General features: G+C 52.5%; 10 protein-coding genes across 10 annotated transcripts; 5 read left to right on the forward strand and 5 right to left on the reverse strand.

The window, feature by feature from the left end:
- Window positions 1-3,081: 3,081 nt before the first annotated feature.
- N7462_003823 (putative NUDIX family hydrolase) lies at window positions 3,082-4,182 on the forward strand (the record flags this gene model as incomplete). The annotated part of the gene is made up of 2 exons (XM_057075549.1): window positions 3,082-3,501; window positions 3,670-4,182. The coding sequence occupies 2 exons, from the start codon at window positions 3,082-3,084 to the stop codon at window positions 4,180-4,182; spliced, it is 933 nt and encodes a 310-aa protein (XP_056935054.1).
- Window positions 4,183-4,342: 160 nt separating this feature from the next.
- On the reverse strand, window positions 4,343-5,707 carry N7462_003824 (MutT/nudix family protein; the record flags this gene model as incomplete). The annotated part of the gene is made up of 4 exons (XM_057075550.1): window positions 4,343-4,581; window positions 4,750-4,990; window positions 5,425-5,517; window positions 5,657-5,707. The coding sequence occupies 4 exons, from the start codon at window positions 5,705-5,707 to the stop codon at window positions 4,343-4,345; spliced, it is 624 nt and encodes a 207-aa protein (XP_056935055.1).
- An 84-nt stretch (window positions 5,708-5,791) lies between these two features.
- On the reverse strand, window positions 5,792-5,998 carry N7462_003825 (uncharacterized protein; the record flags this gene model as incomplete). The annotated part of the gene is made up of 1 exon (XM_057075551.1): window positions 5,792-5,998. The coding sequence occupies one exon, from the start codon at window positions 5,996-5,998 to the stop codon at window positions 5,792-5,794; it is 207 nt and encodes a 68-aa protein (XP_056935056.1).
- A 1,176-nt stretch (window positions 5,999-7,174) lies between these two features.
- N7462_003826 (HAD family hydrolase) lies at window positions 7,175-7,930 on the reverse strand (the record flags this gene model as incomplete). The annotated part of the gene is made up of 1 exon (XM_057075552.1): window positions 7,175-7,930. The coding sequence occupies one exon, from the start codon at window positions 7,928-7,930 to the stop codon at window positions 7,175-7,177; it is 756 nt and encodes a 251-aa protein (XP_056935057.1).
- A 1,854-nt stretch (window positions 7,931-9,784) lies between these two features.
- N7462_003827 (initiator tRNA phosphoribosyl transferase family protein) lies at window positions 9,785-11,689 on the forward strand (the record flags this gene model as incomplete). The annotated part of the gene is made up of 5 exons (XM_057075553.1): window positions 9,785-10,119; window positions 10,248-10,282; window positions 10,428-10,600; window positions 10,739-11,402; window positions 11,544-11,689. The coding sequence occupies 5 exons, from the start codon at window positions 9,785-9,787 to the stop codon at window positions 11,687-11,689; spliced, it is 1,353 nt and encodes a 450-aa protein (XP_056935058.1).
- A 92-nt stretch (window positions 11,690-11,781) lies between these two features.
- N7462_003828 (aldo/keto reductase family protein) lies at window positions 11,782-12,787 on the reverse strand (the record flags this gene model as incomplete). The annotated part of the gene is made up of 2 exons (XM_057075554.1): window positions 11,782-12,117; window positions 12,278-12,787. 2 exons carry the CDS (start codon window positions 12,785-12,787, stop codon window positions 11,782-11,784), a joined length of 846 nt encoding a protein of 281 aa, XP_056935059.1.
- A 1,148-nt stretch (window positions 12,788-13,935) lies between these two features.
- N7462_003829 (alpha-actinin, sarcomeric (f-actin cross linking protein)) lies at window positions 13,936-16,150 on the forward strand (the record flags this gene model as incomplete). The annotated part of the gene is made up of 4 exons (XM_057075555.1): window positions 13,936-13,991; window positions 14,108-14,240; window positions 14,291-15,898; window positions 15,962-16,150. The coding sequence occupies 4 exons, from the start codon at window positions 13,936-13,938 to the stop codon at window positions 16,148-16,150; spliced, it is 1,986 nt and encodes a 661-aa protein (XP_056935060.1).
- Window positions 16,151-16,860: 710 nt separating this feature from the next.
- Window positions 16,861-18,402, forward strand: N7462_003830 (putative RNA binding protein; the record flags this gene model as incomplete). The annotated part of the gene is made up of 6 exons (XM_057075556.1): window positions 16,861-16,899; window positions 17,322-17,353; window positions 17,419-17,456; window positions 17,513-17,564; window positions 17,626-17,692; window positions 17,752-18,402. The coding sequence occupies 6 exons, from the start codon at window positions 16,861-16,863 to the stop codon at window positions 18,400-18,402; spliced, it is 879 nt and encodes a 292-aa protein (XP_056935061.1).
- Window positions 18,403-19,068: 666 nt separating this feature from the next.
- On the reverse strand, window positions 19,069-20,449 carry N7462_003831 (WD40 repeat domain-containing protein; the record flags this gene model as incomplete). The annotated part of the gene is made up of 6 exons (XM_057075557.1): window positions 19,069-19,205; window positions 19,278-19,923; window positions 19,994-20,093; window positions 20,162-20,201; window positions 20,261-20,392; window positions 20,440-20,449. The coding sequence occupies 6 exons, from the start codon at window positions 20,447-20,449 to the stop codon at window positions 19,069-19,071; spliced, it is 1,065 nt and encodes a 354-aa protein (XP_056935062.1).
- Window positions 20,450-21,698: 1,249 nt separating this feature from the next.
- Window positions 21,699-24,223, forward strand: N7462_003832 (WD repeat PLAP family protein; the record flags this gene model as incomplete). The annotated part of the gene is made up of 3 exons (XM_057075558.1): window positions 21,699-21,746; window positions 21,835-22,288; window positions 22,362-24,223. 3 exons carry the CDS (start codon window positions 21,699-21,701, stop codon window positions 24,221-24,223), a joined length of 2,364 nt encoding a protein of 787 aa, XP_056935063.1.
- Window positions 24,224-24,229: the final 6 nt, after the last annotated feature.

The following is a 24,229-nucleotide window of genomic DNA, read 5'->3' on the forward strand; positions in this document are numbered from 1 at the left end:
CTACTGTGCAATGGGCCCTGCCCGTACTGTGGCAGTTCCCAAAACAACCGTAAAAGAACGCGTATCAACCCGGGGATTGATCCCCTTCCCACCCTCAGCCTTGCCCAACTGAGCCGAGCTAAGTAGGCCTCGCAGCCTGAGCACTAGTCTCTGGGGGCTCATCACTCGATCTTGAGGGCAAAGCGAATCAACCGCATGCCCACTCCATGCCACTTGCGCCTAGGTCCCGCCTCCTTCCAAGGTCGGGCTGCAACTTAGCCATATGTCGCTCCACTCCGATACTATCTGCGGGCTTTCGATGACGTCTTTCTCAAATGACTATCTCGATTCGGTTCGTGATCGGAGACAGAGAAGAGAGAAAGCGTTGAAAGAAAAGAAGAAAAAAAAAAAAAAGGAAAAGTTCTCGGACCTCTTTTGAGCGAAGTGGTGTGAAAGTGGTTTGTTGGCCAACCATATCACACGCAAACATCGGAATTCTCCTCGTTCCTGTGGGTGGCCCGAATAATCTCTCCCCTCTCACGACACCCAGGTGACCGTATACTTCAGGATCCCAGTACTGCTCGGGCACATGGCTGTCGTGGAAGCTCGACATTGCAGGACTCGTTGGGGCTTGCCCATAACCCGCGCTCGCCGAGCAAAATAAATCCTATACGGCTCTCGTAGAAAGAAAGACAACAAATGACCTCGGCGTTCGTCACGGTATGCTTGCAGCATCATACCATGGCTTCCATTGAAATGGGATCCGTTATTCGTCCACGAGAAGGAGATCGCAAGATTCTCAATCTATATAGGTCATTATGTAGATGTATAGAGGTACCTAGACGTCGAGATACCTCGCATCAGGATCTACATGCGTTCTTCATGGGTTTGAACACCCGACTCAAGACTTCTCAAGTCTCGCCGGTAAACTCATTCTTGAAAATAAATATCTCGCTTTGCGCCATCAACACCCGATGACCCTATCTCCAGACGTTCTGTCTATAGATCATACGCATCTTCTCTATCACCCGTCCCGCCAGAAAGACCACTTGAATGGCCCGGGCCTGGAGAAGTCGACGATCAGGAGATAACGGCGGCTAGTGGACGAGGCGGTGCTATTGGTCCCGGAAGAATACATTAGTTCCCGGATGATACATCAGCATCACGCATTTTCGTGATTGGCGAGATCCCAGCTCTCAGCCTGGGTATTCTGCCTCCGCCGGGTTCTGGAGCATTTCCAGGATTCAAAGATTCAAGGATTCAAACAGCTCCATCGCCTTGTTTGAGAGGGTGCCAGTGTTGATGCGGGTGCACACCCCCCGATGGCCGAGGCCTCACCAGGGCTTTCCGCAATGCCGGGGGTGGTTTTTTTTTTTTTATTGTTTTTTTTTCCTTCCAGTCGGGGAGCAACGAAGATCAGAAGGTCCACTTGATTCCTTTCATCATCTGCTTATTTTCCCATGGAAATGATTTGAAATTCTGGCGTGGCCTGATAGCGAAGAATGCATTATATGGATCTATGGGATTTGTAGATAACCAAAGTGTCCAGGAAACTTTCCAGTGCTTGCGATGCAACCCGCGCCTTGGATCTTTGTATCACACTGTGCTACCCGGGCCTGGTTCGCATCGGCCCAGGAAATCAGGCAACCGGGGAAGAAGTCGCCTGGATCCCAGAAAAAGTCATACCCCTGGATGCCCTCAAAGTATAAAACCAAAATACTTCGATGATGTAAGGGGAGAGCAAAAAAAAGGCGGCAGGGATAAAGTATGGAAGGGAACGTGCCTGCCGGCAGCGATCGTTCTGCGCCCGGGTGGAAAAGTCCGCCCCCCCCCCTTCTCCACCTCCTTCAACCCTGACAGGATCACCCGGACGACGTATACCATGAAATCTTATGATTCTGATTCAGTAATGACCCAGTGTGATTCTCCCCGTCCCTAGGCTGTGCATGGCCCTGTAACTAGAGAGTTGAGGACGGACATGGGGAGACGGAAGCTTATTGTTGTACCATTTAACCCGGGTGAAATCCGGTGTTCCAGGACTGTTCTAGATTGGCCTTGGAAGCATTCGAGCTCCAGCACAAATGCATATGCAGACCCTAAAACCCCCCCTTAGCCACAATATTCAACCCGCCCTGTATCGTGATTGGGCTCGTTTGGAAAGTGGACAGGGCCGATTGGCAGGTTCGGGAAGAACGTCTACCCTGGAATATTTATCCATCACCCCTCACCCCATAAAGGGCTATCAAGCAAGCACTTAGAACTCAACAAACTCCAAGCGATTGATATCTGGTGGAGAAGCTCCATGTGAACAGAGCGAGATGGCTCTAGTGCTGCGGTTGGCGCGCTCAACATGAGAAGAGTCGAGCACCGAGAGATCAGCTGAGGGAGATGACTCTGAAGACCAAATGCGTCATCATCTGTGACAGCGCGGAGAATTAATTTCACAGGTCCGTGCTAGGAGATCAATGGAAGCATGATCATCGATCGAGTTGTCTAGGTAAATTTGACATGGACGTGTACCTGGATATCATGTAGACTCAATATCCAGGATTCTCAATGTGGCCAAGAACAAGTAAGTCGGCTCTGTAAATGCAAAATATAGTTCCTAGGTATCGACTGGGGTTCACCATGAACCATGACAGAGCACCACCACCCACCGCTAAGAAGGCAAAATCGCCAAAATTAAGCCAGAAGTGATAGATCAAATAAAATTGGAGACAGATCAAACCCGTCAAGGCGAAGAAACACGGTCTACGTTGGTAGAGCGAAAAGACGGCTGGCAATCCATAACATCCTCCCCCGCCTAGGGATCCATCGCCTCGGCAAAGGACGTCATACCGAGTCGCGAGCCAAACAACAAACATCGCCCTGGTGCCCACCCCTTGCCAACCTCAACAAACAGAGCATCCCAGGGGGGGCTTCGAAAGACGTAGCAATTAAAGACGGATTGAGGAAACAAAGAGCAAACAAACAGCAAACAACAATCCACTGTCTCCGGCAGCTATCCGCGAAGAATTCGTCGCAAGCACGAAGAAAAGCTCCCCCGATATCAACCAATCTGGCCTCACCGCCTCAGCCATTGCACTCAAAGGAGACCTACATATGCTTCCCCGATTGCAGCTTACCGCACGGTTTTTGAAACGGACACCCGGGCTGTGGGGACAATCAGGTCGACTTGCCATGACAGACAGCAGCAGCAACAGCAGCATGTCCACCTTCACGCTCCCAATGTCCGAGGTGCGCGTCAACAGCACGCCTGATCTGGACCGGAAAGATCTACTCTCGTTCCCAGCATTCAAGATTTGGATCACAACGCTGCAGCAGTCCCTGATGCGGCAGTCACGCCCATCACATGAGTTCCATGGGGATCCGTATGTCTTGCGACATATTGACATCCAGGCCGTGGACCGCTTTGGGGGTGGCCGATTGGGCTTTGTCAAGTTGAAGGCAGAGGTGTCGAATGGCGCGGGCGAGAGGTTACCGGGCAGTGTATTCTTGCGTGGGGGAAGTGTCGGGATACTGGTAGGTGTATCTTTCCTCCTTTCTTCCCTTTTTCTTCCTACTAAATTCCTTCCTATCTTCTTCTCTTCCTTCTTTCTTCTTCTGTCTTCCTTTTTGCTATCCAGCCAGACCGGGCTGGATTTTGATGCTCTCGGGCAAAGAGTGATAACTAAAGGGCACCTTGTCTAGCTGATCCTACAACCGGATGATGTTCCTACCTCCCAAGAAGAGGAGAAAAGAGCTATTCTCACCGTTCAGCCTCGTATTCCTGCTGGTGTTCTGGCGTTCTCCGAAATCCCGGCCGGGATGCTTGACGACGGAGGGACCTTTGCCGGTAGCGCCGCTAAAGAAATCCAGGAAGAAACGGGGTTGCTGGTGGAGGAAAGTGAGTTGATTGATATGACTTCATTAGCATTACAGTTTCCCCCGGAGTCTGCAGATGACCCGGGATTGCAAAAAGCCATGTACCCTTCAGCGGGAGGGAGCGATGAGTTCATTCCGCTGTTTCTGTGCCAGAAACGTATGCCGCGGAAAGAGATCGAATATCTGCAGGGCAAGCTGACTGGATTGCGAGACCACGGGGAGAAAATTACGTTGAAGATAGTTCCGCTAAAGGACCTCTGGAAAGAAGGCTTGCGAGATGGGAAGACGCTGGCTGCATGGGCTCTCTATAAGGGCTTGAAGGAAGAAGGGAAAATCTAGAAGACCAAAAAGTCACCAATCAAGAAGGGAACGAGTAACAGGAGCAGAAGCTTGAGTTCCGAGTGTTTATATTGTTCAGATTTTCTACTCAACGCCTATCCAGCCCGGCCATATCATATCATGGTCGGTGCAGATTATAATCTATACCCATCTATTGAACTCAGAACTTCCACTTCTTCATCAATTCGATTCCCTCGGCAAGGGTCCCAACCCGGGCATCAATCGCATAGCCCTGCTGTTCCAGCTTCTTCAGCTCGTCGAACAGGGTCGCCATGGGCACGGAGAAACATTCAATAAACTCGTTGTCTTCAAGCTCCGGCTTTGGGTTCTGATTCGCCGGCAGACTCATGTCAACACGCACATGAACCATGTTCAGATTCGTATTACAAAATCCCGGATCTAAATGAAATGGGAGAAAAGAAAAAGAAAGATTGATCAGCTGCCAGTCACACGAAGACAAGTATTCACCGAGAGAATATACGATGCGATGAAAAAAGATGGGGGAAAAGGGATTAAAAAAACAACAACAAAAACAATAATAGGAAAACTTGACTCATGGTAGCATACCATTATACATTACCGGACTGGTCTGCTCCGCCTCACCCACGTAACCCGTCTCTTCCTTGAGTTCACGAACAGCGCACTGTTCTGGTGTCTCACCGGCATCAATGAGACCCGCAGGTACCTCAATTACTACTTTATCAATCGGAGGACGGTACTGTTTCTGCAGTAGCAGTTCCGGGCCGGTGGGCTTGTTGAGAATGGTGACGATCCCTACGCCATCGATCTCACAGTTGGCCGGGCGTGTCTGTGAGCAAGAGGTTAGCCCAAGGGTCCAAGCAATGATTACGTTTCCCGGTTTCGGGGTCTCGAATCAGAAAAGGCCGGAGCTCGACAGCAGCCACGCTCGCGTCTGATCTCTGGGGCAGCCAATCGAGGCTGTGCACCGAACCTCCTCACCAGAAGGCGGTCCTGGCCGCTTACACGAATCGGCAAAACGGTTCTATGCTTCTGCGGATGAACTCGCCGGATGTCATTGGCACTGGCCAGGCATCCAGCATTCGGGATTTGCGGCTGAGATCCCGTGGGCGCGGTGGGACGGAGATGGATCATGTGTGTCCGTCATAGAGTGGAGATGACATATGGCTACTCCAGGACTCGTGCAGCGGAGGCAGGGACGGCAAGCACGAGACGCCATGCAGAGAGACCCAACGCAAGAGGGTGAGGTGGTATGTATCTTACCTGCCGCTCCGAGGACTCCCATGTTCGTTCCACTCCAAGAGGGTCAGTATAGGTCGTCTTGACCAAACGAGCCCAGCGGGCATCGGCGTTTTCCTGTTGATGCTTGGTCAGACTTGAAGAGCCGGGGTGCATGCGAGTGCCCCGTTTTCATACGTCTCACGATTCCACCATGCAGAGATGTATGAAATGGGGGAGGGGAGGGGGAGTCACAGCCTGGTGCCGGAGAACATACCAGTGGGCCCCGAGAAACGAGCTTGGACTTGGCCTGTGAGCGCGCGGACATAGTGGCAGGTCGAGACAAAAATGGTCCGAATGAGAGAGAAACACAGGTCGAATAAGTTTGCTTTGCGTGGTCTAGGCTCTTGATTCAGGCTTTGGGCAGCAATTTCTCGTTTTCTCGAGCTTGTTTTCGAGCTATCCCCAATGTTGACAGAGCATGAATGAGGCGCAGCGGGGAGGGAGGGGCTTGCTCGTCGTGGTGGGGCTTGGGCCGCCAGCCCTTATCGATCATCTTATCATCCCTCGAGGGTCGATCAAGTGCAGGGCTGCGTTCGACGGTGGTGAAGGGGGACATCTTTCTTGGTGAAGCTTAATAATGGCCTTGTTAGAAACATATCATTTACTTCTCATGCTATTCTCAACCAAGAGTGTGCTTCTTTCCAATTGATCATGTGAAGAACAAAAAGACTGGCGGTGAAAAAGCCCCTTGAAGTATTAAGTTCCTCACACTGAAACCGCCACATGAAGTCCAAAGGTCTATTTGTTAGCGTGCACAGTAGCCTGAAAAGCCTTGTCTACTCGTCAAGTCTGCCTCGTCAAGATCTCCTCTCTTGGTTTTCCCCGGAACACGGCGCTTTCAATTATGTTAGAGCAATCTAACATGTTCTCCATCATTTTAGCAAAATCGAGTATATCGAGTCGGGAGTCTCTTACGATACGAGGCGCCCCATGCATCCCTGGTCTTTACCATCAAACAATCGGATAGGACCGGACACCGATGTTTGTCTAGTCGGAACTTACCAAACTCCAGTTATGCGGTAGATAATATGCTGCAGGTTGAGCCAATCTGGACACATCTTCGGAAAATGCCTCATAATTGCGCCAGGGCGGACCGTACCAGGATTCAATGCCAAAGAAACGACCTGTGATAATAGGCATTTGTTTTGTATGTGGAATGCTATTTACCAAATTACCGCTCTAGGGATGTCTGAAGTTAATGTTCAACATGAAACATGACTGGCGGGGTGCTGTATTACGTGTACATGAGTGTTTCTTTCTCATGTGACGAGATTAAAGATCGTAGCAGGTGGACTTCAGCAAATATATTCATTGGATTTTTTAGGATTTTTCTTTTCTCATATAGCTAGACAAGGGATATTTGGTATCTTATTGTCTATGCATACCTGTCTATGCGTGCGGTTTGATAAGCTACCTATTAATGCAAAGGACAGAGAGAGAGAAAAAAAAGGGGAAGGGAAGAAGGGGACTAGGAACGGTGGCAGATGTAGATCCATTGCAGCCTGGTTAGAGACGCCCAGATCTATTTGCATCCAATATTGAATATCACCTGTTCTAGAGGGACGAAGGCGGAATGGAAGGCATCCCGAGCCCGATTTGCAGATCGGGCCAGTATTTAAGATGTTCAGTGGGGAGAAAAAAAGTATAACTCCAAAACGACCACTCGCTTGCTGTCATAAGATCATGTGAGGTGTAGCAGGATTCAAAGCCAATCTAAAGCCGGAGGGCCAAATCACAGACTGGACTGCGGCAGTTCTGCGGGGCTGTTCTCGATAAAGCTCAAGCACTTTTCGAACTCAGACCAATGCTTCATGATGATCTTCACCCCCAGATCTAGCAGACGGTTGCTCATCTCTTCCTGCATATCCGGGCTGTAGCTTCCGACATAGCCAATCACGGGGATACCGGCGCGGATGGCCGACAACGCCCCCGACTTGCTGTCCTCGATGGTCACGGTCTCCGCGGCAGTCTTGCCGCACTTCTCCAGGGCGTGCAGGTAGATGGCCGGGTCGGGTTTGGAAGTGGGCTTTTCCAGGGACGTAGCGGCGCTGAAGACCATGTCGTGGTCGAAATACTTTTCCTGGTCAACCTTCTTGATCGAAGCTCGGACGCGTCGCAGGGCCGATGACGAGACGACCGCGAGGCCGTACTTCTTCTCCGCGAAGAGCTTGTCGAGTTGCTCGCTGGCACCGACACAGGGCTGGGCCTTCGCTTCCAACTTGGCGATGACCTTGTCCTCCTCCTTCTTGACATACGCCTCCAGCTCCTCCGGGGCCATCTCGAACTTATACTTGGCCTGCAGGGAAATCATCATGCCGCGGAAGTTTTGGCCCACAAAGTCCTTGATGAGCTGGTCGCCGGTGTAGCGATCGGGGATGTCCCGCTTCTCCAGAATTTCATTGGCGAGATCGGCGCAGGCCTCGAAGGCCAGCTCCTCCGACAACACCAGGGTGTTGTCGCAATCGAAGAAGATTTCCGTGATCTGCATGTTTCAACGGTTAGCTGAGGGTCTTGAAGCGAGCTGACCATTTGGAGATTGGGGATTGGAGGGGGCATGGAGACTTGAGATCATCGCACCTTGGTCATAGTGGCAGATGATGCGGGGATGAGGTCTGTCAATCGGTGGAAAATCAAGCGGGGGTAACTCGGAGAGCGGGGGTTGACGAATGCGCGGCAAACGGAGAGAGAGCGCCGGTCGAATGGGAGATCTAAACGCGCGAAACGGGAAGTGTCCACGGAAGAAGGGGAGAACAAATGAGCAAGTCGAGAGAGAACGGAATGCGTTGGCGGAACAATGGACCAGAGAAGAAGAGGAGAAAGAAGACGAGAGGGGTCTCGGGCCTTTTTAAGGGCAGGCAGGACCTTGGGCCCTGTTGTGCTGGGTTCTGCTGGCCTGGAAAGCAGGAAAGCATGACGCCCGACTGGAGAATCTCCCGGGCTGAGGTCATGGAAGGGTGCCAGCCCGGTACCGGGTACTTGGGCCAGTAGGCGGGATGACGCGCATCACTATGGCGGCCCAGGTAGCGAGTACTTCCCCTCCCACGCGCCGACCAGAAGCGCCCAGCTTCCCCCGCCAATCACATGATCCTACAGACTGTCGCCGGAAACTCACAGGTTTCACAACCCTTGCGAGCGTCTAGTGCTGATGGGGTAGGCTGAGAAGCAACAGTTGGGATCTGCATCGGGTCTCGGTTATAGTCGAGGGACCGGCGAGGGGCCGGGTTGGTTGCTCTCAATACCCTCGACCGCCGTGGAGCTGGACAACCGCCGACTCACCAGAATGACAACGGCATGTCCCCCCACGGACCCGGGACACCACGTTCTATTGGACCTATTGGATCGATTGGGCCCCTTGTCCCAACGCGGCACGGTCGTACGGCGACTTGGGTTGGCCTCCGGGGATTCTTCGCGCCGGGATTCTCAAGAGGTCCAATATGACCCGAGGTGCAGGGCTGCAGGACCGGGGAGAAGGGGTTGATGATGGGCCGCGGTTGATTGAGGATGATAGCGAAGTAGAAGATAGGATTTCCCACCTATCAACACTGCTAGTTTCTCATTGACAAGTAATCCAAGGTCTAGCTTAATTTGTCAACGTCGAAGATGCCGGCACCGATAGATGTGGTCAACTCGGAACCAGCGTATTTGACCTCTAGACATTAAGGCGGTTCCTCTTGTAGTCTCAGAGCAAATGCACCCCCGTCTTTCCTGCATGTTGGCATGTTGGCGGTCTATGCGATGCAAGGTTGTTTCCCTTCTTTACTATACTATACCTTCCTGCACGTCCATATACGTATGCGACTCAACCAGGGAAGGGCACCCCCGAAGAAAGAACCTCGAGTCTCCACTCGCACAGCCTTCTCGCTCTCTCTGTTCCTGTTCGCGCTCCCATCCTCCGGTCAGCTACCCAAGTTGTGTCCAGGTTCTTGGTTCTTGGCTGAAATGAGCCCGAGTGGGCCGGCGGGACATCGATGCTCAATCCTAACGGATCGTCGCCTGTCTGATTGGTCCCAGTCTCCGACTGTGGACCTCAAATCGCATCTGCTATATTTCCCACAACGTTCAACGTCCACAGCTGCCTCCAGTGTTGGTGTTGCTTTGGTGACTGCTTCTGTCCAACAATTGCCATTTCGCGCGGTGTGTTTGAGAACCTCGAATTGAATCCTTGGCCCGGAAGTTCCAATCCGTTCGAAACGGGTCGTGAACAGACAGACGAGCCTGGATAGTTCTCGCAGTACTACCTGTACCACCAGCGGAACAAATGGGAGAGCGTCCCCGACTATAAACAACATACTCAAAATACCATCCGATTCCAGGTCGACCGTCTCTGATCGCCCGGACCAAAATGGCATCCGGCTCATTCCCGACCCTGGATGCTCTTCATTTCCCATCCGCCCAGCAGTCCATCTCGCAGACCCTCTCATCTCTGCGGCGATCTGCCTTGTCAGTCTCCAACCGACTGCAGTCAATTGAATCAGACGCCGCCTTTGTAAGGGAGGTAGCAGATCACTATGGCCTACCCCTCGTTGCCAATGAACGCTGTGGCAGTTGGTATATTGATCCTAGCGCCAAGGCAGGCAGCGCTTATTTCAAAAGCACCGACGGCCATACCGGCCAGTGGGACTTTAGCTTTCGCAGGCTCAACCTGCAGCTGCTTCCCCTGGCGAGCGAGCATGGAGGGTTCGTCTAATCTCCCATACCCGTTGGTCTCTCAGGATATTCCCGTCGAAGAATGGGTTCATGTGTAGATCCTTGTACGCGTTTCGAGTATCACATTCGCAAGCTAACCTGGTTAATCCTCGCTGTAGATGTGTCATCGTTGATTCAACGCGCCGAGGTAAATGTAAGTACAAACTAGAAAGTCCATGTCCCCCCTAATCCCCCTGGGACCCCTACCCAATTAGCCACGGCAGAAACTGGCATCTGGTCCGCTTTGAGCCCTGGTCACCGTCACCATCCAACGCACTGACATGGATTGATGAGTCTAGTAATGCCGGATGCATTATCCAAAACGGTGCCGATCTGGTGTGCTGTCATCAACCGGGCCTTGTTTCCGACCCAAACTGCATACCACTCCGTCCAGCTTCCACCAAACTATCTCGGCGAGTCGGAAGAATCGCAGATCGCAAACCGCATCGACGGCTTTGTTTCTTCGCTAAAGGTATGATTACTGTCAAATCCCTGCACCTATATGTCAGGGATGCGCACACCTCGATACGCCACCCTTTCACATCCTCACCCGGATGACAGGATTAGCCAGAGTGGGCACTGACACCGTCTCACCTTTCCCGCTTTCCAGGGCCTCAAACTTGATCTCGAGCATCTCAGACAACAGCTGGGCAAACCGCTCCGGGTGGCCTGGGCCAATCGTGCATACTTCTACCCGACGGACCTGCAGACGGGCAATGCCTACCACCTCTTGGTACTCTGCTCCGCCTCCAAGCGGGTGCACGGCGCCGAGATGTCCGAAGGCGGGTATATCCAAGGCGCTGGCGACGACAGCGAGGGGTGGGCACACGGCCTCACGCCGCCTGTTTTCTGGGCGAACCATGCCCTGTTGAAGCGCACCTCTGAGGAAGACCTCTCGGATCTGATTGCGGACCTGGTCGCCGAGTATAACCGCAATGACACGAGCTGCAAGACTACACTGATTACACCGACGGCCAATCTCTACCTCGCGCAGTCCGACGCGGCCCTTGACGTATCGCGCTACGACCTCGTCATCGACTGCAGCGGCGCCCCTGCTGCCGTTGAGGAAAGTAAAACAAGGCTCGGCCTCGGCTGTGCATCGGGTAAGCTAGGCAGTCGCGATCTACGGAAGGCACTCGATCAAGTGAAGGACTTTGTCGGCGCACAGCTGGGGTCGCACCCGACGCGATCGCTTCTGGTGACGTGTGAAACGGGCAAGGATCTTTCGGCAGGTGCCCTACTTGCTATTATCTGCTTGTTCTACAATGACGAAGGTAATGCAAAAAAAAAGTGCCCCAGGCAACCCCGGGCTGGATTCAGAAACGCTAGATAGAAACGGCAAAAGGGAATCCAAAAAAGAAGAGAAGAAAGAAAATAACAAAAGGAAATCAAGCACTGACGTATATCTACTCCAGGGGCCTTCGATGCATCACAGAGCACCCGCTCTATCAGCAAACAGTTCATCCGGCAGCGCCTCGCCTGGATCGTATCCTCCAAGCACGACGTGAACCCGTCCCGGTCCACGCTTCAGTCTGTCAACGCCTTCTTGATGCCTGCCTGAGCTTCCAACGCACGTACTGTGCCCCCTCCTCAAGACCTCGGGCCTCGAGGGGGAAAAGAGAGAAAAATGTAAGGTAATACTCGGGACATTGCTTATTCATTGGCCACCGCTTCCACGATCGCCCCGGCATCTCCTTGGTCGAGCGCGTCCAACGTGTCCATATCTTGGGCATCGAGATTGAAGCCGAAGACGTCTGCATTGGAAACGATCCGCCCCGGGTTGTCGGTCTTGGGTAGCGGGACCCACCCCTTCTGGAGCGCGTAGCGGATCAATACCTGCTGCGTGGATCGGTTGTACTTCTGGGCCACCTCGACCAGTGTCGGATCGTTGGCTTTGTAGTTGCGCACGATGGGCGAGTAGGCCTCGACCACGATGCCGTGCTGCTTGCAGTATGCGTCGATGGTCCGTTGCTGGCACCATGGGTGGAGCTGTTGGAGGAAAGGAAAGTAAGCCCGTTAGTTTCTCTGCGGTTCAAACATAGATGTGCAATATACGCCAGGTGAAAGGGAGCGAGGAAAAAAAGGGGGAAAAAAAGCGCAATATCACAAGAGAGGGTGTATGTGGGAGAAAGAAATAAGACAACCATACCTCAATTTGATTCACCTGCGGCGGCCACACCTTGGCATACGCCTTCATCTCCTCAATATGCTGCACGCCGTAGTTGCTCACGCCGATGCTCTTCGTGCGGCCCTCCTCGAACAGCCGCTCCAGCGCCTGCCACATCTGCTTGCGGCCTGACGGCCCGGACTTGGAACTATGGATGAGGAACAAATCGACATAACCGTCCGGACCGGCAATTTTGTCGACACTGGCGCGCAGCTTGTCGTAATTGGCGTCGACGGAGCCAGCGGGGCTGAGGATCTTGGTTGTGACGAAGACCTGATCGCGGGGCACACCGGAGGCGCGCAGGGCGTTGCCTACCTCGCTCTCGTTGCCATAGAACTGGGCTGTGTCGATGTGGCGGTAGCCAGCGGCCAATGCCTCAAGGCAGGACTGGGTACACTGGTCGGCTGGGGAGCGGTAGACGCCGAAGCCGAGGCGCGGGATGCGCGCGGGGCTGTTGGTGAGGGGGAGGCGGTCGGTGAGGTGGAGGGTCATGCTGGATGGTGTGTGAGGTAGATTATGCACGATTGGATATTACAGAAGAGGGAATGAAGGAGAGGGAGGGGGAGGGAAGAAAATAGGAGGAGGGATGGATGAAGCTGTATTATGGAGGGGAAATCTGCGGTCTTCGAGGCCCCGCCGGAACCGAAGCTCGCGGAATGATATCATCCGATTACTCATAGTGGAAGTAACTAACTAGTTAACTATTCTACTCAGGCCGCAAGCCCAGCCCCGGGGAGAATTAGTAAGTATTAGTTTGTTCGTTTAGTTCATTATCATCATCACCACGATTGCGTGATACAGGCGCTATGGGTCACGGTATAGGGCGCTAGAAATATTCGAGGTGATCCAGTCCTGATCTTCTGACGAGAGAAGCATGAACTTAGAGGGCTTTAAATTTCTGTTCTCTGGCACCAACACGAGGGAGTACTCCACGATATAGATGGTTTAAGAGTCTCGAACTGATCGCGGGCGTACAACTCGATCAATTCCCGTGAATGTACTTCCGATGACTCTAGCTCCTCTACTAGTGTGACTCGTCCTGTGTTTCTCCCGCAAGCCACCTGCGATTGGCTCTCTGCCCGGATCTCCGAGTTCGTGGGGAGCCCGATCGCCCGGGATGGAAGCACCCATGGTTGGCAAGCCCGGGGTACTTCTCGTTGGCTGCTCGACTTGGTTTCAGGAGGTTCTCCTGAAACAATGAAAACAACCGACCAGGATGGATTGATTGGCACGAGGAAATCGAGCAGGAGCAGGATTAGTAGCCATCTGCAGTCTTATGGTCTATCAGATATCCAGGGCAGAGATAAGCTCGGTCGAAAGCACAGAGACAAGTCCAGAAGGCTCGGTTGCTAGGGCGATCCGGAGACCCAGTGACAGCGGTCACGCCCCTGGAGGCGCCCCAGGCACGAACTCGCGACTCGGGATTATTGTCGGACCAGCTAAACAGTCTCTAGTCAGGTAACAGACGTTTAATTCGCTGCACTAGCAACACAATTTGATTCTCTTCATTGTCTCGCTAGCCCCGATCGGCACTTGACAGGTCCCCCTCCCCCTCCAAAAGGATCGCCCTTTCGTGCCCACCTTCCTTCTCCTCTTTTCACCCCCGCCAAAAAAGGCCTTGGAATGTCGTCGCCGTGAACATGTTGACGGTCGAGAAGCAGTGGATCAATGTACAACAAAAGACCTTCACCAAATGGTATGTTCCTCACGCTGTCGAACCCCTCTCATCCTATGCTCTTCATCCTTTCCTTCCCACTCCCCTCCAATCGCTCGACCACTCTGACCCCGACCCTAACCTGAATCACGCTCCAGGCTCAATGACAAGCTGAAGGCGCGGACCTTGTCCATCGATGACTTGGTCACTGATCTCTCCGATGGGGTGAGTACTCCTCCCACTCCGGCTTCGAAATGGACCGAAGGCCTCCAGTCCAAAATATGCGCCTCGGTCTGCGAGCGATCGGATCACTGATATCGTCCTCTTATTTCTCTCATTAGGTCATGCTCATCCACCTCCTCGAAATTCTAGGTGGTGAATCCCTCGGTCGATATGCCTCCAAGCCCAAGCTGCGCGTGCAGAAGTTCGAAAATGTCAATAAAAGTCTAGACTTCATTCGGGGCCGGAGGATTCAAATGACCAATATCGGCGCTGAAGATATCGTCGACGGCAACCGCAAGATCATCCTCGGTCTGATCTGGACGCTCATTCTACGGTTCACAATTAGCGACATCAATGAGGAGGGTATGACCGCCAAGGAAGGCCTGCTGCTGTGGTGTCAACGCAAGACAGCCTGCTATGAGGACGTCGAGGTGCGAGACTTTTCGTCCAGCTGGAATGACGGCCTTGCATTCTGCGCGCTGCTCGACATTCACCGGCCGGATCTGATCGACTACGACTCCCTGGACAAGAGCGACCACCGCGGAAACATGAAGCTGGCGTTCGAGATCGCCTCCAACGAGATTGGCATTCCCGACCTGCTCGATGTAGATGACGTGTGCGACGTACCGCGGCCAGACGAGCGTTCCCTGATGACCTATATCGCCTACTGGTTTCACGCCTTCTCCCAGCTAGAGCGTGTGGAGAATGCTGGCCGCCGCGTGGAGAAATTTGTCAACAATATGCACGGTGCCTGGGATATGCAGACGGGATACGAGCGTCGAATGAGAGAATTACTGCGACTGATTCGCGCCCAGCGGGAAGGATGGCAAAACTCGTCGTTTGAGGGAACCTACAAGGATGTCAAAGAACAGGCTCACCAGTTTTCATTGTACAAACGCAACGAAAAACGACAATGGGTGGCCGAAAAATCCGATCTGGCAGCTCTATTGGGCAATATCAAAACCAAGCTGGGCACGTATCGACTCCGTGCGTACGAACCGCCAAAGGAACTGAGTCTGGAGACATGCGACCAAGAGTGGGAGTGTCTGACTCGCGATGAGCACCAGCGCAGTCAACTCATCAACGAGACCATTCGCGATATCAAGAACGCCCTGCGCCGGTCGTTCGCTGACAAAGCCAACGACTTTGCACTCACTCTCAAGACGCTGTCGCTTGCCATTTCCGGGCTAGATGGGGATGTTGAAGATCAGTTGGACCATGTCAAGAAGCTGAACGATAATCTGCCTCCTCTGGATGCATTCCTCGACACCATCGCCGAACTGGACGAGCAATGTGCCGAGGCCAACATTGAAGAGAACGATTTTACCACATACACCCTGGACGAGCTGTCGTATGAACTCAGTCTGGTCAGGTCGAGTATCTCGAAAAAGCTGGCCTTCTTGGAGAATCAGATGGTGGCCCGCAACATGACCAACCTGACTCCCATCCAGCTCGAAGAGTTCGAGTCTGTCTTTCGCCACTTTGACCGCGATGCCTCCAACACGCTGCACGAGCTCGAATTCTCTGCCGCCCTGGCCAGTCTCGGATTGGTCTACGACGAAGAAGAAATGCACCAAGTCTACGTGGAGGTCTGCGGCCCGAATCGCCTGGCTCAGAATGCCGGTGTGAGCTTCGAGCAATTCATTCGATTCATGGTCAGCGTGACCGAAGACCAAAATACGGCTGAGCAAGTTTTCCAGAGTTTCAAGGAAGTTGCCGATGGCAAGGTACGTCTCATTTTATGTTCTCACCCTCTGCCCGTCTATTCATGAGACTAACTCCATCCATAGCCCTATGTCACGGAGCTTGACTTGCGTCACTCACTTATTCCAGATGAAGTCATCGAGCATTTAGTCAAGACTATGCCACAGCACGAGGGTCCGGATCTCCTGGAGGACCGGGATCTGGCCAAATTTGACTACATCAGTTTCATGGAAAAGATGATCGAGGACAACAAAAGGAACGGAGGAAAGCAATGAAAAAGTAGAAATAGGAATTGTTACAGTGATACTTTGCACAGCCGGCTATAAAGGGGGGGGATTGTATTGCGTTGATTAGGTCTGTGGTTTCTGTTTCGTTTCTGGGGGGGTTTGGGCTGGTGTTTCTGTCCCTTTCTCTCTATGTCTTCCTTTCTCTTTTTCTTTTCCTTTTCCATATCCAGCATACATCCTGGGGGTTGGTGGTTCTCGCGTTCTTTCTTATTCTGCATGCCAGTCTTGTTAGTATTGATTCAGGATACCATGGAATAACTTTGGAAAGCTATTTGTATTGAGAACATCTTGTAGGAAATTATGAAACTTGGTTGCTTCACCATCTATGGACTTCCATTGTCCGTGAGCAAAGACCTTAAATTCTCGATGGGGAAGCTCATTCAATCCACCCACCTGAGGCATATTTGAGGGATAAACACACTCTGCAGGGCCATGGCTGATCTATTCCAATCCCAAACGTTGTCGGTGTGTCGAGACAGGGTCTAGGCTGCCTCTAACCACGTGATCTGGCGCTCTGGCGGTCCAGTGGATCGCGCATCCCCAAGAAGCGGTAATCCCCAATTTACTGGCAGACCATCCAACCATTCTCTTCCTCAATCCCTTCCAACTCCCGCGAGAAACTTTCCTGGCTAGTTTCTTCACTTGCCTCCTCTTAAACACCGTGTTTCCACCACCTCGCTCCCTTCCCATCCGCCAACATGGATCGGAGTCTCGACGAGATCATCGCTGAAGATACAGTAAGACATCCAGCTCTCATCTGCTTCAGCCGCCAGCACCCATTGACTGACACGGCCATCTTTACTGCAGCACAAACCAAATCGCCCCTCTGGTGGTCGGCGCAACCAAGGTCGTCGACGTGGTGATCGCGATGGCGTCAGAAAGGTATCATCCTCCGAAACAATACCCAGGTCGACCGTCGCATCCAAGAGAAACAGCAAAGCTGATTGACCGATAATCTATCCCTTCTAGGTCCGCCCTCCTCTTCCTCTATCGATTTCTCTTGTACCGTGATACCACGATCTTGGCCAGACGTCTGGGTAATTGGACGCTAGCCAGCGAAATGGCCGCCGCGGAGACTTGGAAAAACGCACTGCAACGTACACATTACCTGCCCTGACTTGGAGCTAACACTTTATTTCATTTTTCTTGATTCCAACAGCCTTACACACAAGACCGTGTCGATCTAAACCTGTAAGATGGTTTCTTCCCTTTCATTTTCTCGTGGCGGTCCGGATGTGAATGCTGACTGGGTTTAGCGACTGGGTGCACGATAAGTACGAAGATGACCGAGAGGGTATATCGTCCTACCTGAATTGGATATCTGTCCACCTTCGTTAACCGCTATTCCAGCTCGCCCATCTCGTGGACCTCGCCGCGGTCGCCGTTCCACATCGCCCGATCGGTAGGACACATGCTAGAGATCACGCCGTTCTGTCGTTGAGAAATACTAATCAAGGCTATAGTGGCCCTGCCTTGACCAAGGTCCGCGTTGACAACCTTCATTACGACATTACAGAGAGTGATCTGGAGGTGAGTCTAACATCCCAACCGCTGCCAGGAAAAGCCTCTAATCTAGTCTGGAATCACAGGATCTCTTTAGTAAAATCGGCCCTGTCTCCGCCCTGTCCCTCAACTATGACCGCGCTGGACGCTCTGAGGGCGTTGCTTTCATCACATACACCCACCTGCGAGATGCCCACGAATCTCTCCGCGAATTCGATGGCGCCAACGCCAAGGGTCAGCCCATTCGTCTCACCCTTGTCCCCGGCCGCCGGGAACGCAACGCCAACACCCTATTCGACCGTATCGAGCGCCCTGGCCGTGACGCTCGCAGTATGAGCCCTGCCAGCGACGCCGAGGACGGATCCCGACGTCGTCGCGATGGAGGTCGTGCGCGCCGCAGTGATGTTACCAAGCCCGCCCCCGAACATATCGACCGGTACGTTCCTGGCAAACGCTCGCCGACTCGTCGGAACGGGGGTGGTCGTCGTGCCGGTGGGCGCGACAACCGTGCTCGCAATGCGGAGGACGGCGGTGGACGTCGTAATGCGAACGGTCGCCCGCGCAAGACCCAGGAGGAGCTGGACCAGGAGATGGATGACTACTGGGGCAACAACAACGCCGGTGCCGAGGCTACGGACAAGCCAGCCAGTCAACCTGCCGACCAGGCTGTGCCGGCCGCTGCGGCTTCTGCTGTGGCACCTGCAGCTGCAGACGACGACATCGACATGATCGAGTGAGGCGGGTTTTGTTCGGGTGGCTTTATTCATCGACTCGGGAACTGAGCCATATATTTGCGGTCTGATAGTTGCTTTCTGGTGTGGGAATTTCCCCAACTGCTTTTTTTCGCGTGGTAACAGCAAACATGACTGAAAACAACGCAGCGAGGTACCCATGGTTTGTGGGGAAACTATTGCTTTTCAATGTTTCCACTGCACGATTTGGGCCTCTGACTTTTTTTTCAAGGAACATGCGGAAGGGCTAGGGGGCGGAAGATATGTAATTTCATCATCATGAAATTGTCAATGGTTTCAATTGGGCCATCTCCCCTTTCAAAACAATGGTCATAGACGACATTTAGTTATTTTCTTACTCGACAACGAATTTCCATTTCGAATAAAATAGATTCTGCAACATCTGGACAAGACTTCTCTCTAAATGTATACACCCCAGTGCAAGCATTGTGTAAACAGCACTACGGTGCTAGTAGCAGAGAAAAGATCCGGGTCCAATTGAGAACCCCGGGCATGGCGTCGGAAAAAGGCCAGGGGTATAAGATCTGTTATAATAATCCACGCAACAGCCACCGGGATCGAAAGGGCTGAGTAACAGGGTACACAAGCTACCTGGGGCGCTCGTTCTGATTATTTTGTTGTGCACTAGAGGGGCCCATGTCGAGCCCTCTTTCACCGCCACAGACCGTATGGCTCTCGGCACGCCTTCCAAAGCTTGATGGTCCCGTCTTCGCTGCCCGTGGCGTACAGCTTACCGTCGGGCGAAAAGCCGATGGACCAGATCGGGCCGTGGTGGCCCTTTTGGACTTCTGCGGTCAATTATTAGTATCTTTATTGAAAGCCCTTACCGGGTTGATAAGGGAAAAGGGTAAGACGCGTACCTAGCTCCTCGTCCGTGTGCAGGTCATACACCCGCACCCAGGTGTCTCCGGCACTGCCTGTGACCAGGCGGCCAGAGTCGCTGTTCACTGCGGCACTGGCAACCTCGTAACCGAAGTCGACCTTCTTCAGCAGCCGGCCCGGCTGCGTGCCGTCGAAGAGATAAACGCTCTTGCCCGCGGCAACGGTCAGGATTCCAGGGTCGTTCGACCGCGAGGCAAGACTGTTCAACTCACAGGTGCCGATTGTGCCGTCGACGGCGTACTCCATGACGGGATGGCGAGAGCGCAGATCCCACCAACGGATCTTGCGATCTTCTGCGGCCGTCGTCATGATGTTGTAGTCATGGTTCCAGACGATAGACTTGATCGTGCCACCGTGGATGCCCGGCCCAATCTCATAGCTGGTTACCGAGTCGGTGGTGTTCCCACCGCTGCCGCTGCTGGGCGCGGGGAGCGGTGGCGAGGAACCATTACTGCCGCCTCCACCGGCAGCGCTGCGGGTCAAGTCGAAGATACGGAGCTTCTTTCTGCGCCGCCAGTTGCGAGGACCTGCGGGTTGGCTTGGATAGGGAACGCAATGGCTCGCACAATGTGAGCGTGCTGTAAAGTGTGCAGGCACTCGCCGGTGTACGTGTCCCATACTTTGCTGTTCCGGGAGTTAGTCTTTGCGTTCAGTTTTTAGATATTCTTTTCTTGGTGGATCATTGATGTGAGACATACGCGGAGAAATCAGCTGAGGCTGTGGCTGAAATGGCTGCATCAGCAGAGAGCCGCGCTTGCCATACTGCACCCTTGTGGCCTAAGAATGTACCAATCCTGGAGAAGTTTGGATAAGTCTCTGTATCAAGCATAAAGACCCTTTCAGATAAAAGATGTTTACATACCAGTCACCGGTGATACCATCCCGGAGCATAGGATTGTTATCTGGTAGCGGGGTTAATTTAGATGTGCTTTGAATGTTCTGTCGATCATCGGGTAAATACCTTTGCAAGCAGAGATTAGATAGTATTGATCTTCTTCCACAGTCGAGGAGAAGCTCAAGTGAGTCACTGGGCGAGAGTGCCCGTGGCAGGTGAGAGGGACCACCTTGGGAATATCTGCGGGGTCCACATTAGCTGCGCAGCTAAAAGTGATGGGCAATATGATCCAGTTTGAGACTCACCAGACACCATCTTATCTTGGAGGAAACTTTTTCTTTTCAAACAGCCTGCAGGGGCGATATAAAGAGAAAAACAGGGAGTTCGTTCAGTGGAAGCGCGCAAGCAGGGGAAAATTGGTGGCCCTTCACGCCAGGAGTTTGTCTTAAGGAAAGTACAAAAGAGATTCGTCAGGGTCGTCAGGTCATCAAGAGTCTTTTACAGAAGGACTGAAAGGAGGGAATGTCAAAGCACCCTGCGTGCAGAAGCAGAAAAGGAAGTCCTGCGATGTTGTTCAACCGGAGCCTTTCGATATTGAAATAACGGGTCACCTGCAGCCGCTCTTAGGTAAGCCCACTACACTAGCCCCGATGAGGCTTAAGCACGTGTTTCCGCAACCTCGAGATATCTGGATGAAGTCACTTCTACAACCCTAAGTGACCGGGGTTTTACTGGCGTCTTGGTTGGTAAGGCCAAAAAAATTTGAAACATTTATTCTACTTCAATTTTTCTGGGACCGCACGGAGGGGGATTCTTTCCGCTTTCACCGCCAACTCCTGTCAATTCCTGTAGCCCGCGGGATTCTGCTTGACGTTGCTTGGGTACCAATCTGGCGGCTTGCCTGTCGCCAAAGCAGTAGATACCTCCTTATTTTGGCGTAGTTCCCCACTCATTCTCTTAGAGGACCCATTGAAGACCATCATAATCCGAGGCGCTGGACCAATTGGCCCCGGGCATGCTTCCACCCCCTCATATTGACTATACGATGATCAAAATGCAAATATAGATTGATCCTGTGTAATGTGCTGCAAATTGCTTTGAAAGGCACTGCATGCTGGTGATTGACTGGCTGTCTTTTACATTGCCTGTGTTACTCCTGAATATGTCGACTTGCTCTAAATCGCGTACATCAACTTAGCCTTGGAGCAGGTTTACCAATAGACTCAGAGGCTCATTTTCAACACAAATCATGAAAATGGTTCTAAATTTGCCAAAAAAGACTTTCAATAAAATAGCATATATGTATGGGTTATATATAGCTCAAAGTCCCTGTCGGTTTCCCAGGAAGGGCTGAAGCTACAGATCGTTCTGAATCGAAATTGGAAATCAACTTCTAGCATGTTCGTCATAGCTCCACCGCCCACGTGATATGATGCGCAGGCGGGGACCCCAGAACGACTAAAGGACAACAACTACCTTGCGACGGGGTGTGACTCTGTACATCTGTGTTCCTTGATTTCTTGTCTTCGCATTTCACTCGCTTTGACCCGTTCTGGTCGTATGTATGCCTGAGTTCAAGATTTCTGCGACTCTGGAAGGTCACGGCGATGATGTAAGTGCTCTCTCCGTTCCCCGTCCCTATCGGACACCTTGTTGGCGCCTTGACATCCAGCTTCTAACGTCTCTCTTCACGGCACCAGGTTCGCGCCGTGGCCTTCCCAAACCCCAATGTCGTACTTTCCGCCTCTCGTGATGCAACCGTTCGCCTGTGGAAGCTTGTCTCGACCCCACCCCCAACCTTCGATTACACCATCACAACCCATGGCCAGGCCTTTATCAACAGCTTAGCATACCTTTCCCCAACCTCTGCCTTTCCGGACGGTCTGATTCTATCTGGTGGCCAAGATACAATCATCGAAGCGCGACAGCCTGGCAAAGCGGCAGACGATAATGCCGATGCCATGCTGCTTGGGCATGGTCATAATGTCTGCGCATTAGACGTGTCACCAGACGGGGAGTGGATAGTAAGTGGGAGTTGGGATTCAACAGCTCGTCTCTGGAACGTTGGGAAATGGGAAGCAGATTTGACATTGGATGGCCACGAAGCAACCGTTTGGGCTGTCCTCGCCTATGATAAGAACACTATCATTACCGGTGAGTCAGTAGCTTTTTTGTGGTAACCAACTCTCCTCTGGAAATGGAACTAATCACCAGGGACGGTACGTAGGCTGTGCCGATAAAATGATTCGCATATTCAATACCTCCGGCACCCTCCTCAGCAGTTTCCAGAACTCTAACGATGTCGTTCGCGCGCTATGCAAGGTGCCAGCCTCGAACCCGACGGGGGCGCAGTTTGCTACGGCCAGTAACGATGGCACTATTCGACTTTACACATTAACAGGCGACCTTGTTGCCTCCCTCCACGGTCATGAGAGCTTCGTATACTCCCTTGCTGCGCTACCCTCGGGTGAGCTGGTAAGCTCAGGCGAGGATCGCACCGTCAGGGTATGGCAGGGCACTCAATGCATTCAGACGATCACACACCCAGCCACCTCGGTATGGAGTGTCGCTGTGTGCAATGAGAATGGCGATATTGTCACGGGTGCCAGCGACCGCATTGCGCGTGTCTTCAGCCGAAGTCCCGACCGCCATGCCGCGCCCGAAGTTGTACAGCAATTTGAACAAGCCGTCAAGGAGTCGGCGATCCCAGCACAACAAGTGGGCAATATTAATAAAGAGCAACTTCCTGGGCCCGATTTTCTGAAACAGAAGTCGGGGACAAAAGATGGTCAGATCCAAATGATTCATGAAACGGATGGAAGTGTTACTGCCCACACTTGGTCCTCCGCAACCCAGGAATGGATTGCTGTGGGTACGGTAGTTGATTCCGCAGGAAGCAATGGGCGCAAGAACTCTTATCAGGGGCAGGACTACGACTATGTCTTTGATGTCGATATTGAGGATGGCAAGCCTCCTCTCAAGCTCCCATACAATGTCTCCCAAAACCCATATGAAGCGGCGACCAAATTCATCCAGGACAACGAGTTACCCATATCCTACCTCGACCAAGTCGCCAATTTTATAACGCAAAATACCCAGGGTGCAACGCTCGGTCGGTCTCAGGAACCCACGCATGAAGGTGCAGATCCATGGGGCACAGAGCGACGGTATCGCCCTGGCGATGCGTCCACTGATGAAGCTGCTCCACCACCTGCTCCGGAGCCCCGTCCGCAAGTCCTCCCGCAAAAGACCTATCTGTCAATTCGATCTGCGAACCTAAAGATTATTGTAAAGAAACTTAAGGAATTGAATGATAAGTTCCTTTCAGAAGGTGAAAAGGGCAAAGCTTTGAGTCCCTCAGAAGTGGAATCTGTTGTCGCTTTATGTGAGGAACTAGAATCCTCTCAGCAGCTTACCGATTCGCCGGCAGTTCAAGCTGGTGTCCCCTTGATACTCAAGATCGCTACTTCGTGGCCCACTGCCAACAGGCTTCCCGGGTTGGATCTCCTACGTCTGCTGGCTGCAGCCTCATCATACACCGCGACCGCAGAATTTGACGGCGAAGATGCCGTCTCAGCTATTCTGTCTAGCGGCGTTTTTGACGCTCCTCTCAATGTCAATAATGCAATGCTTTCGATCCGAACGTTCGCCAATCTCTTTGAGACGGCCGAGGGCCGATGCCTTGCCCTCGAAAGATTCGATCAGATTGTGGCTGGTGTGAAATGCTCCCTGGCAAACAGTGGAGACTCACCCAACCGTAACCTCACCATCGCCATCGCCACTCTGTACATCAATTTTGCTGTATACCTTACCTCTGAGGGCCGAGAACAGAACCCTGAATCGGCCGAGAGAGGCTTAGTACTTCTGGAGGAGGTGATCAGAATTGTCTTTGGAGAGAAGGATTCCGAGGTAGTCTACCGCGGCCTTGTCGCATTGGGTACTCTGACCAAAGCTCTGGGATCGGAAGTTGACAGTGCCGCGAAAGAAGTCTATGAAATTGAAAAGGTTCTTTCCAAAGTGGCTCTGTCCGGCCCTGGCAAAGAGCCGCGGATCAAGGGCATCATCGGCGAGATAAGGGAGGCTTTCTAATGCTCA

The sequence above is a fragment of the Penicillium macrosclerotiorum genome, assembly GCF_028827735.1.
Source record: "Penicillium macrosclerotiorum strain IBT 26536 chromosome Unknown utg000003l_segment0_segment0, whole genome shotgun sequence".
Taxonomy (NCBI): domain Eukaryota; kingdom Fungi; phylum Ascomycota; class Eurotiomycetes; order Eurotiales; family Aspergillaceae; genus Penicillium; species Penicillium macrosclerotiorum.